This window comes from Leuciscus leuciscus, assembly GCF_965113295.1.
Source record: "Leuciscus leuciscus genome assembly, chromosome: 23".
NCBI lineage: Eukaryota > Metazoa > Chordata > Actinopteri > Cypriniformes > Leuciscidae > Leuciscus > Leuciscus leuciscus.
Genome location: NC_138747.1, coordinates 30,823,021 through 30,836,758, shown reverse-complemented (window position 1 = coordinate 30,836,758; position 13,738 = coordinate 30,823,021). Strand labels below are relative to the sequence as shown.

At 41.6% G+C, this 13,738-nt stretch overlaps 1 protein-coding gene across 1 annotated transcript in view; it reads left to right on the top strand.

The window, feature by feature from the left end:
* Positions 1-13,738, top strand: part of lrp1aa (low density lipoprotein receptor-related protein 1Aa) — a 223,070-nt gene that overhangs the window by 34,345 nt on the left and 174,987 nt on the right. The window contains exon 3 of the mRNA XM_082156602.1: positions 10,980-11,117. Within this exon, the coding sequence (XP_082012728.1) occupies positions 10,980-11,117 (138 nt within the window). The remainder of the gene's footprint in view (positions 1-10,979; positions 11,118-13,738) is intronic.

Here is a 13,738-nt window from a genome sequence, read left to right as displayed (position 1 = left end):
GAATCCCGGGTCTGCCGGCAGACAGAATTATGCCGTCAAAGCTTTCGCTCTGTCAGTCCCCTTAAAAGGTAACTGCAGATGTGTATTTTGCAGCCAACGAGCGCGTTGTACAACCCGCTCGCCTGCACCCTAATGTTGACGCTCTCTTATATGTTCGCGCTAACTGAAAGCTTATGTGTTTCCCTCTGTGGCTCAGTGGAGGAATCTTAGGCTTCCGCGACAGAGACCCGTGTTCGATTCCCGGGTCTGCCGGGCATGCAAAAGCATGGGAAGCGATTCCGGGTGTGTCAGAATGGGTGCTGAATACTGTACAGAGCTGCGTTTCAGGGCTATTACTACAGTTCACTCGCCGTCCCCCGTGCTTTCGAGCACGGACCGGGACGAGAGTGAATTTGGAAGTAGCACACCTACTTCGTGCAGAAATAGCAAAGCTGCTGTGCAAGGGGGCATTAGAACCGGTACATCCTTCTCTGAGCGAGTCAGGCTTTTACAGCCGTTACTTCCTCGTGCCCAAGAGGGACGGAGCTCTCAGACCGATCTTAGATCTGAGATATTTGATTTGATCAAAGCTCTCATGAGGCGACCGTTCAAAATGCTCACGACCAGACAAATCCTCGCGCAAATTCGCCCGAGGGACTGGTTTATTTTTCGCGATCTGAAAGACGCATACTTTCAGATCCAGATTATACCCCGTCACAGGCCATTCTTGAGATTCGCCCTCGACGGTCAGGTATATCAGTACACCGTCCTCCCGTTCGGCCTGTCTTTAGCACTCCGTACATTCACGAAGTGCATGGACGCGGCTCTCGCTCCCCTGAGAAGTCAGGGTATGCGGATTTTGAGCTATTTGGACAACTGGCTGATTTTAGCGCAGTCAGAGATGGAACTTATATCTCACAGGACAGTGCTTCTCAGCCATCTGGAAAGTCTGGGTCTCACGGTCAACTGGACCAAGAGCTCATTACTGCCCAGTCAGTCAGCCTCTTTTCTGGGTTTAGAACTAGACTCTGTGGCAATGACGGCCCGGCTGTCGACACAGCGCGCGCACCGTGTTCAACGCCTGGCCGCGTCTTTCCAGATGGGCAGCGCCGTACCTCTAAAGCATTTCAGAGGATGCTGGGCTGTATGGCATCAGCTGCAGCAGTACTTCAGCTGGGTCTACTGCGTATGCGCCCGCTACAACGCTGGTTGAACGCTCGAGTGCCTCACCGAGCCTGGGCGTCCGGCGGCATATGAATCAGAGTGACTCAGAGCTGCGTTTCAGCAGTGAGACCCTGGTTAGCGGCCGACTGGTACCAGCGGGGAGTGACAATGGGAGCCATCTCGCACCGAAAAGTTATCTCGACGGACGCCTCCAACTTAGGTTGGGGCGCTCTTTTCGAGGGCAGACCGGTCTTTGGCCTGTGGTCAGACCTGGAGAAATGCCTCCATATAAACTGTTTGGAGATGATAGCGGTCGAGAACGCGCTCAAACGTTTCCTCCCACACATACGGGGCCACCATGTTCTAGTCCGTTCGGACAACATGTCCGTGGTGTCCTACGTGAACCACCAGGGCGGTGTCAGATCTAGGAATCTCTGCAAACTGACAGAACGCTTCCCGTGTGGGATCATCACTTGTTGCGCTTGCTGAGAGCCGCGCACGTACTGGGCCACATGAATGTCGGCCCAGACAGACTGTCCAGAGACAACATTCCCCCGGGAGAATGGTCTCTGCACCCTCAGACAATCCAGTCACTGTGGCGCTTTTTCGGAAGAATGGAAGTCGACCTTTTTGCGTCAAAAGACAACGCTCATTGCCCGAGATTCCACTCGAAGAGTGAGGACGCGCTGGCCCAAACCTGGCCCAGCTGCCCGCTGTATGCTTTCCCTCCGATCTCTCTGCTACCACAGGTAATCAAGAAGATCAGGGAAACACGCCACTCAGTGCTCCTCATAGCCCCGCGATGGGAGAACCAAACCTGGTTCCCAGAACTGGTGAGGCTGTCGCACGTAGCCCCATGGCCGATCCCGGTGAGGAAAGACCTTCTCTCCCAAGCCGGTGGATCAATCTGGCATCCCCATCCCCATCCAGTCTCTGCATGCGTGGATAATCAACGGATACCCGTTGCTTTGCCAGAAGGGGTCGTGAACACGATCACGCAGTCTAGAGCTCCTTCTACGAGAAGACTCTATGCGTCTACTGGTCAGTGTTCTCCAAATGGTGCGCTACAAAGAGCCTGGATCCACGCACGTGTGGGGTTTCGTGGGTGCTTTCCTTCCTTCAAGAGCTGTTGGACGAGGGCAGGTCCCCTTCCACGCTCAAAGTGTTTGTTGCGGCTATTGCAGCGTTCGCAGAGTCGACGCGCAGCCGTGCGATAGGAAGGAACAAGCTCATCATCCACTTCCTTAGAGGAGCCAGGAGGATGAACCCCCCGCGGCCCCCCTCGGTTCCTATTTGGGATCTTTCTTTGGTCCTAGAGGCCCTGAAAGCGTTTGCCTTTGAACCGTTAGAATCCGTCGTTCTGAAATACCTCTCGCTCAAGACCGTTTTTCTGATAGCTCTGTCTTCAGTAAAACTTGTGGGGGATCTACACACGCTATCTGTTAGCCCCGCATGTCTCGAGTTCGGGCCAAATGACTCTAAGGTCATCCTCAAACCGAGACACGGTTACGTCCCCAAGGCGATTGGCACTCCCTTTAGGGCGCAGATCATTTCCCTATCGGCTCTGCCAGCATCCGATAGCGAGGACAGTGATAACCTCCTATGCCCCGTCAGGGCGCTGAGAGTTTACATCACGCGCTCCGCCGCCTTCAGGCGTTCTGAGCAGCTCTTTGTTTCGTTTGGCGGGCGCACTTAGGGTCTCGCCGCCTCGAAACATAGCCTATCCAGATGGATAGTGGACGCTATCGCAGCAGCTTATGCGTCAAAACACCTGCAGTGCCCTATGGGCATCAGAGCCCATTCCACGAGAGGCATGGGTTCATCGTGGGCTTGGTCCAGCGGGATTTCTATCCACGACATTTGTATGGCGGCAGGCTGGGCCTCCCCCTCTACATTCATGAGGTTTTATAACCTGGAAGTTCCCGCCTTGCAGGCTAGACTTTTATCAGTCTAAGTGATGTGTATGTTCTGCCCAGTTGTCATGTACAGGCTACTTCACGCACTACTAGCTCTTCTGGTTGAGCTGCACTAGGGATGAGACTCTCTATATATAGACCGGCGGAGCCGCTCTGTATTTCCTAGTCATATGCTTGTGCCCTTGCGCTGGCCCGCGTTGCTGGCCGCCTATTCTCCTTACAGCTGCACAAGAGGGTGACACTCTCTATACATAGACCGGCGGAGCCGCTCTATCTTTTCCCTATGATGTGCTTATGTACTTGTGCTGGCCCGCGCTGCTGGCCGCCTTCTCCACATGTTTATACATAGACCGGCAGAGTCGCTCTGTATTCCTATGAAGTGCTTATTACATGTGCTGGCCCGTGTTGCTGGCCACCTGTTCCCGCATGTTGTGTTCCCTGGGCTTCCCCGGGACTCATGCAGTGGATGCTCAGCACGCACAACGTTGACAAGGGGTTCCCGTAGCGTAAGCAACTTACGCAATACGAGAGAACCTCTCGTAAGAGAACGTACTCGGTTACCTAACGTAACCTCGGTTCTCTCTAGAAGAGGGAACGAGTATTGCGTAACCTGCCGTGCTCGCGCCACGAGCTTATTCGCTTCAGTCAATGAAACCCGGAGTTCAGCCTGTTGAGCCCTTCCTAATATCCGCTAAGCCGCACCCATTCTGGCCTCATTGGGCGTGACGTCACGCAGGGCTCACCGGTAGGCTGCTGCAGTTGCCGCAGGACAGCCAATGAGCACGCTGATACAGCCTGCTATGGTCTGCTGGCTGCCGCACTGCGTTGACAATAAATACAAAATTAAGGATAATTTTTTGGCTTCAGATCTCGAGAAAAGATGACTTTACCCGTAGCGTAAGCAACTTACGCAATACTCGTTCCCTCTTCTAGAGAGAACCGAGGTTACGTTAGGTAACCGAGTACGTTCTATATACCACTATTACATTGAAATACTCTTGGCTCTGTGAAATTGTAATTTTTATAATATGTTTGTTGATCCATTATTCGGACTGCCAGATGTTTAGACACTGTGCACAGAAATGCAAAATATATATATATTTTAAATATAATAATGCCAACACTGAATTAAAAACAGAGTAATTTCCGCTTTTTCACTTTTAAATAAAAAGGTATTAGACCGTACACATTGGATATTGGGCGGTAAGCTGGGAGTGTTCTGAACACAGCCGCTGTATTGTATGTCTGACTGCAGTTTGGTTTGTTTCCACTTGGCCTGCTGATGACAGTCAGAGATTTATGACATGGCTGACCGGTGCTGGGTTCGGGTCAACCACAGAGTGCAGAATAGAAACAAGCCTAAATCTGATCAGAAGTCGTACAGAGAAACTGCAGAAACGTTTTTGCAGTCTAACTATTTTTCAGATGTACATTATTTAAAGCTGATGCCTTTTGATTTGATGATATAAAGAAGAGATTATCACTTGGAACCATTGCAGTGAAATTGGTTCTTGATTTGACGCTGCGGCTGCATGGCTGATATAATGGGTTTTGTTTTTGAAAATTAAAGCTTTAGTGTTGCTTTCAGCCCTGATTTCTTATCTTTTTCTAATTTGTTTGTGTTGTTGTTGAAATTTTCCTTTATTATTGGTATAATTATCAGCAGATGCAGCTGTATGTGATACAGACATAATTGCTTGCATTGAATGTTAATGGTCTTCGGACTGAGAATAGTCCTGACAGTTTTGACTGATTATGATCACCTGCAAGAAAAAGCTTTCAAAAAGATTTTGTTTGAAAAATATATTCAGTGATGAAGTCAAATCTGCACATTTCAGTAGCATTGTAACTTAGGGAAGACCTGGCTAGTTGTCACTGTGAATATCTATCTGGGTAGATTTATGTTTGAAAGCCAATTTCTGTATAAACACACACATTAAGTTTTGTGGTAATTTACCACAACATAAAGCATACTTTGTTTGAAATATAAAAATACCAAACCTTTGTTTTGGCCTGAAGTAACAGAAATTAAATGATATAACATTATAATATAGATGCAGTTGTTATTTTTTCTTTTCTACAAACGACCTAATATTTAAGACAAATATCCTGTTATTAGAACACAATACATCCGTTCAGTTAAAATACGCCTTCACTGAATAGTTGACCCTTGCTCTAAATTGTTTAACCTGGATTGAATTTTCCTCATATGGAACTTCAAGCATCTGTTATCTATAAATAAGAGAAATAAAGTTATAGATATTCAGCATGTGAAAACTGCACCAGCTTTCCACATTCTGTCTTTATATCTCAGAATCTCACAGTTCGGCTCATTTGTGCGAGTGGCATGTGGTCTCGTCACAGGGTCTCAGGTCACGTTCCCCATGTGATGCTCTTATTCCAGAGTTTTCCGTGTGGCGGAGGGTTTTTTGAGCGAGCGTTTCCCCTCGACGGGCGTTTCCACCTCCAGATCCTCTGGAGCGCCACATGTGATCATGATATTACAATAGGCTTATGGTCTCAGCACACGCCTGTGCGAGGTGTCCACGATCCGGCACACTTACGGTTCACCCGGGACAGAAACAGTGCCAGAGACGTTTGATTTCTAATGCTGGAGTTTCTTCAAAACATTTAGTAATATTGTTAAAAGTTTCTTGCTCTAAATTACTTTTTTTTTGTGTGAACCATTTCCACTTGCTCTCTGACTGTTTTTGCTGAAGTATATATAGTAATCTTATATAAGATAATCATCTTAAATAATGCAGTAGTGAATGAGTGAGCTGAATGTTACATGTATAAATTAAATTATGAATAATGGGGGATTGAAAAGTGGTTGATTTGGCGTAGAGTAGAGGACTTGTAGCACTCGTCCCAAACACAGGTTCTGAATCTGGACTAAATAACTTTTTCCTTTTGTTTACCATTTAGTATTGTTGTTTGAATAATTTTTTACTTATTATGTAATAGTTTTATGAATTATACCAGGGGAACAGAATGACACTTAAAATGGGCTTTTTATGTATCGCTCACATCCGATTTATCAGAATACAGATACTAATAATTTTTCCATTGCTGCACACGATACTGCCGTTCATCTGGTCAGTTTGCTGATACCGTTCCCATAGACATCCTGGAAATACCAGGACATTTTACATTTTTGCTTTCCAGGCCTGAGAGATCATGGAAATGAACAAAATCTTTAAAAAACTTATTCTAGTTATTATTATTAATTATTCTAGACTATTAAGTCTTGTATGGAGGTGTTATTATTTGATTTGCTATAGATAGATGGAAATGAAGAAGATAGATGGAAAAGAAAGAAGAAAAGAAATGGGAATGTGTGTGTATGCATCTGTATCTATGTGAATGCATGGGTTTATGTAAATAGTAGGTAGGTAGATATACGGTGTATGTAAAGATGTATGTATAAGAGAAGCATCAAATTGTTTTGTATTTAACTAAAGGATAAAAATAGAGAAAGGGGGTAGGACCTGAAAAGTTTGTTACGAACTTCTTCCTACTCCTTTTTGAACATGGGAATTTCTAATTTGAATTACTTACAATAATTTTGGAAGATTGTGCTGAGAAAGTACATGACTTTATTTAGCTGTTATTTAAATTTAAATTTTATATATGTATGCATGTATATATATATTTTTTTTATTTACATGTTCAAAATAAACTACTAAACAAAAAAAAACAAAAAAAGTTATGCTCTGATCTAAAGGTTTTCATTGCTAAATATTGCATTGTTTGTGTTTGTGTGAGAGAGAGAGAGAGATGTAAAATGTATATTTTCTACTAATCTACTTTCCTACTTATCTACTAATCTCAAACATTTGGAAAAGTCTGGGAAATTCATTGGCAAAAAGGTTATGATGTCATAAGCACAACAGTTTCAGGACAGGTCGCTTTCACAGTTTACAGTAGTTTCAGTATATGGTCTACATGTACAGTGCAGTAGTGGTCATAAGTGATGTCCTCATAAATTGATATCTTCACCCTTTATTCAAATATTATCAACAATAGTTGTGCTTATATTTGTCATAATAATGCATTGAAACATGCCAAACTGTGCCAACATCATTTTTGGTCATACAAAGAAATGATAAATACATGCAAAAACAAGAGAGAACCATTGAAATATTAAGAACTAATTATGTTGTATTCAATGTAGTTTTTTTTTTTATATGTGTTTTTTTTTTTTTTTTTTTTTTTTTTTTTTTTGCATAGTAAATAGCATAGTGACCTGTAGCTGTAGTTTGCCTTTTTTCCCCAAATAATTTTGTCAGATAAATGTTTTTTTAAAAAAATCAATATTTTCCCAATATTTTGTGCTTTAATTGAACTTTAATTGAATATCTCCTCCGGACATCACTTTTCCCTACCTACGGTATCTCAATTTATGCTCATTATTTCATAAGAGCATGAAGACTTCAGTTTTCCTTCATATGAACCCTCTATAAACAGTCTCTTGATGGTTTCTGTTGAGTAAATGCACTTTCTGTCATGATAACTCCTCGCATTGAGGTGTTTACAGTTCTGTGTAGACTAGCTGACCTCCATATTCTCTTCTGCCTCAAACGCTATGGGTGGTTGCTAAGGTGTTGCTAGGGGTTTCTCAGCAGTTGCTTGTAATTCTACCCATTTTACACTCTGGCAGGTGAATATCATATGTCTGGTCACAAAAAAACCGGTATAATTGTCCTCAACAAACCAAATGATTTGAGATCCATGTTGTTAACACCCGTTAAGTTTAATAGGTTAGGAGTTTGTTCTCATCACTAAAAACCTAATTATGGTAAAAACTAAAAGTCTAGTCAAACGTCACTAACGACATTCCCAAATGCTTCCCAAATAGTTAATTATTCAGCCCTAAAACCCATTGGTTGATTCAGAAGTTGACATGTTGAAGTGCTCAAACAAACAGAGCAACTTTCAAGATGCCAACCTATCAATATAGCTGACTGAAACTGGGGTATGACAAGCAGAAAAAACATACACACCTCGATAGAAACCCTGTGTCATAGCGTAATAAAGCAGGGAATTAACGCAGCGCCGCTGATGTGTGTTTGTGCTGGCACTGTATTGATGATCTCATCAGTAAACTAGACGTTCAGGGCTCATTTATTGTTTCAAACTGTGTTGCGTAACCTTTCTGCAAAAACACGTTCGCTCATTTCTGCTCAATAATCTGGAGACTCTCGGTCTTTTTTCACTCCACGCCCAGTGTTTCTGTCCAGTCCAGAGCGGATGAGAGCTCAGACACACAAACACAGCTCATCCAGTGACTCAAAGACAAACACATGACTGCACACTCATGGACACAGCCATAATAAAACCATAAACTGCAATATTTAACCAATTGTGGATGAAAGCAAGAAACAAAATTACCACAGAATGATGCATATTTTACATGAGGTGAAAAAAAGTCATTTTCCATGTACCACCGTTTTAAAAATAACAGATGCCATGTGTCGCCACAGTAAACTGCAGTATTCTTTCGAAATATGTTGCTTACACTATGAACGAGAATTCTTGCTCAAGGGCCGTAACCACCATAAACATTGGGAGGGACAGTTTTCTGTTCACAGACGACCAGTGCGGATTCCAAGGCAATATGCGGAATATGTGTGTAAGGTTGTGCAAGTAGATTATTATTTATTATATAAACAACCGGTTTACGATAGGAATGTTAAACGACCGATAATAATACTGTCACGCTGTGTTGTTGCACTTGCAGGAATCAAAATCCAAAGAAAGTTTATTTTTAATTCACCGACTGAAATACAGGAATTCATAGGAGAAAGCACTACACAACAACTAATACCGGAACAAAGAACTACCTCAAACTAACTAACTCAATCTACTATTCACAGCAGACAAAGGGGATAATTAACGAGACACATGTGAACAGAATACTCGAATCAGTCAGTAACCTAGGAAACAAACAGAGGATGACAGAAATAATGAACAAGTCAGAAAACTGACCATGAAACTAAAACAGAAAACAAGACATGAAGGCAAACTCCAAACACGAACAAACAGACTCAAAACATGACAAATATCCAGTGATGCAAGCTACTCAACGTTATCAAATGTTGCCATTTTGAACAGAAAACATGTACAAATTATTATTATTTTTGAACAAAAGTCATTTACATGATTCATGGAATTCATAACTGTATTTAAAAAAATAAATTAAAAAAAACTATTTGCAAATAGTTTAAATGTAATCACTTGACCACTACAGTTAGACCTAACCCTTCTTTTACCTTTCTTATTTATTTGTATTTCCATAAATCCTTTTTAATCCATTAATTAAAAAGTTTGGTAACACTTTAGTTTAGGGTTCCAATTCTATTTCTAGGATATTGGCTGTTTATTAGTACTTAAAAAGCACATATTAATGCCTTATTCTGCATGACCATATTCTACATCCCTTAATCACCCAATACCTAAACTTAACAACTGCCTAATGCCCTGCAACTAACTATTAATAAGCAGTAAATCAAGCGTAGCGTCAGTTCTGGCAGGTCACGTTAGTCAACTCGCATCAGTGACTCTCAGCTGATTCACGTCTACCTATAGGAATACGACACCTATCACTGTAAACATATATAAGCTCCTTCAGTATTATCAGCAGCTAACACGTTTCTCAGGAGCAAATTACCCTCCTCCATCCCCAGTTCCTCTCGTCAGTCAGGATTTGGTATTCTGATTCCCCCTGAATCAGACTAAAATTCTCTAATTATGTTGTACATTAAAATGAATGAATGATATCTGCAATACATTCATGTTGGTTCTGTTCTGTTTACCCTAAGGTGGGTTATTGCTGCTCTTATCCATGCTAGGCTGCACAGATGCGCAGGGAGTTCTCGGCCAGGGCCGGGTTTCCCGATAACGATGTATCTTAGCTCTTAAGAGCGCTTTCTACGTGCAAGGTTACGAACGCTCGCAGCAATTCCACGAGCGTTTCCCAAAAATGCACTTAACATGAACGCGCGAGAATGCGCTCTACGTGCTACTTAAGAGTCGCTGTCCATTCGTGAAGTGCTGAAACATAACCTTATATGGAACGTTTAACCTAATAATTGTCATCTGTTGTGGATTAGCAATCAAGACAAGTCTATATAAAGCACCTACAGGCGGAGGCACTGACAAAATAGCTAAAAAAAATAAATAAAAAAAGATTCCTTTCAAAAAGATGAAATTAATGTCCTTTTAGAGGAGATAGAGTGAAACAAAGATGTAATTTTTAACAGATTAAAAGGATTTCTTTTATTTATTTTTTGTTCATTCATTTAATTTTGATTAAAATTATTAGATTAAATTATTTCTATTTTTTGTTTTGTTTTCTGACCTTTTTAATTATTTAATTTATACATTAATTTAACCAACAACAAAAAAAGAACAATAAAGTACAATCAAACCTTATATTATAATCACATTGCATTTGAATAAAGTTAAAGGTGTAATCTGCCGGTTGTCCTGCAGGTGTCCTCATAAATCTGTCTTCTTACGATGAACTTGGTGATGTACGATTACTCCAGAGCACTCGTAGATCTACGAAGATTTTCAAGTGCTACTTAAGCTACGATGCTTTTGGGAAACAGACCGTAATATTAAGATCAGTCGTACGATCGTTTTTACGATCAACTTAGGCTTACGATGCTTTTGGGAAACGCAGCCCAGAACAGAACCATACCGCCAATCCAAACTGTGTGCTAATTGTCAATCGTAGTTGATGATAGTGGTCCTGACAAGAATTGGGTGTTTATTGTCCCACCAATGTTCAAGATATGGTTACAGCTTTGCTATATGGTACAAAATGATATCTAGCATCTTACATGGAGATTTTGCAAGCACTGTAGGCTGTTGTTCATCATCTTAATGCTTTTATGATCTTCTCTCTCTCAGGTCCTCATAACCGTGTGTCACGGTGTCCTCCCAATGAACATCAGTGTCTGGGTTCAGACCTGTGTGTTCACATGAGCAAACTGTGTAACGGCGTCCCCGACTGCTCTGATGGAGGAGACGAGGGCCCGCACTGCAGAGGTGACAGCTACACCACTCACATATACTCATATACAGTCCTGCTTATCACACATCAATTTTAGCATTATACTGTAAATACAAGTAATATTGGTAATATCAGTCTTTCTGTAGAAATGAAGCTTGACACAGAAACACAGTTAACCCATTACATCTTTGGAACGCAAATTAAAATATTTTTAATATTCTCACATCATTTTTTTCCATCCATTGAAAGTTCACACAACTTTGACCTTCATAAAAAGATTGTAAAATAAATGCATATGAATCGAGCGGTTTAATCCAAATCTTCTGAAGAGACATGATAACTTTATGATGAACAGATTTAATTTAATAGGCTTTTATTCACATATAAACTTTAAACAGCACACAGACTCAAAGCACATCAAATATGGTAAACAGCAGCTCAAATGTCCTTGCAGTTTTCAAAAGCTTGGACTTTTCATGAATAGACAAATATTGTGTCGCTGTGTCACAATTCACACTATGCCCTAAACATATGCACTCTTTTAGTGAAGAAAAAGTACTTTTGAGTGTGTAGCAGAAGAGTTTTGGGACATGCTACCACATCATAATTGTGTCTTAAAGGGATAGTTCACCCAAAAAGAAAATTAGCCCATGATTCATTCACTGCCATTATAAAGCTTGGAAGAGCCAGGATATTTTCGAATATAACTCTGATTGTATTCGTCTGAAAGAAGAATGTAATTTACACCTAGGATGGGTGAGTAAATCATGGGATAATATTCATTTTTGGGTGAACTATCCCTTTAAAGAGACAACTCTGTTACATAGTTATGTGCAAACTGTCACTGTAAACTAAACTGTCAATCATCTTTACGCAGTTAACGTCCTCATATACACACTCCACATTTCAGTTCATTTCATTATGCTATTCAACAATTCTTCCTACTGTATTGAGAGAAAAGAAAAAGCATGTTGATCTGCCAGATGTGGGTCTTTCATGCGGAGAACTGTCTCTTGTTTTTGCATAATGATGCACTTAAAGTCCCACTCCGATCATATTTATGAGCTATTTTTAAACATTCTCAGTGGTCTTTAAATGATGATTATGCCGTTTTTAGCCAAAATCACAAAACCTGTGCCGTTTTCTGGGACTTCGCTTCAGCAGAGCGGCAGTAGCTCATTAGCAATTCGCCTCTGCGTTGTGGGCGGAGCCGTTGGCTGAAGCGAGATACATAGGCAGCAACAGCCTCTTTCTGTCTTTCTTTCTTTCTGTCAACACAGAAAACATTTCATCACTGGATAGTTTTTTTCGTTTAATTAAAGTGTTGTTTTATGTCAGCTGAATGTCCGGAACGCTTTTCAGAGAAGATAAGGCAACTTATTTAGCACAATTCACACCCAGCGGCAATTCAGAAAAAGAAAAAAAAATCTCCGAATGCTCCACATGAAACTTTGGTCTACCGACCTTTTACCGCCGTGTCGATTTATTTTGATTAATATGTGCGAGGGAGAGAGAGCAAGACAGCGCTTAGTTTGGAGACGGTGAGGTCTTGTTTACATTTTCGCCTGACTCCGAAGACAGAGAGTGCGCGCGCGCGCGTCCGGGTCTCTCTCTCTGCTCGTTCTTTCAGTTATAAACATGTCCTGTCACAAGCGCAGCAGTTCATCTACATTACTCACCGATCAAATAAGACTTTGGCGGGACAAAAATTCACTTTGGCGGGCGCTAAAACAAGTTCAATGCAGGAAAATTCATGCGTGAATTTAACTGAGTAGTACATGACCATGCACTCGCACAAATGCGACCATATAAAATTTTAACTCGCACATTCTCAAAAAATGGTCGCAGTCTGGAACCCTGGAACGTAATCTATTCATCTCTCACAGCAACATGTTTTGGTAAAGCATGAAAGCTAATACCAATATCTCTCCTCTTAGCATTGCAACCCGCTACCGCACATAGGTATTGATCCGCCATCGTCTTCTCTCTACTCCTGAACCTGACCGGGCGGGCCCCGCCCAGTGGAGTTACTACGTCACAACTCCAGTTTATTTTAGCCGGCATTTTAGCGTCTGCTACTGATTCACAGCCATTTGAATGCAGAAATACTCAGAAATACAACTTTGAGCTTATTTTTCTCAAGATATGTCCTCTAGCATAAGAAAAATGCCACAAGAACATGTTAACACCTAGAAAAACATGATTTTCATCGGAGTGGGTCTTTAAAGTCGGCATGAAACAGAAATTGTGATTATCTTTTCTTCCCTATTGTGTCGTATATCTGAGTGAAACGGCTTCTGGAACAAGAACAAATGTGGGCGGGGCTTGAGTTTGTCTGTGGGGAATTGATTGGATGGGTGTGGTTTGCTATTGGTGGATCTCATGTGAGTGACAGGTTGCCCCGGCCTCCTCATCAGAGAAGAGAAGAGATGAGGGGATGAAGTTTTGATTCAAGATTACCAGGAACATGAATTTAAAACAATAATGTGCACTGATAAATCATTTATAATAAACACTGCAATTTCCCATAAAAAAATAAGAATGGTCAATTTTGGAGCCTTTAAAATTTATTGGCCAAAAATATCTTTACGAAAGTTCCCAATGTTGTTGCAGGTGAAATAAATACTTTTCATTTGGCTCGATATTGACATAATAT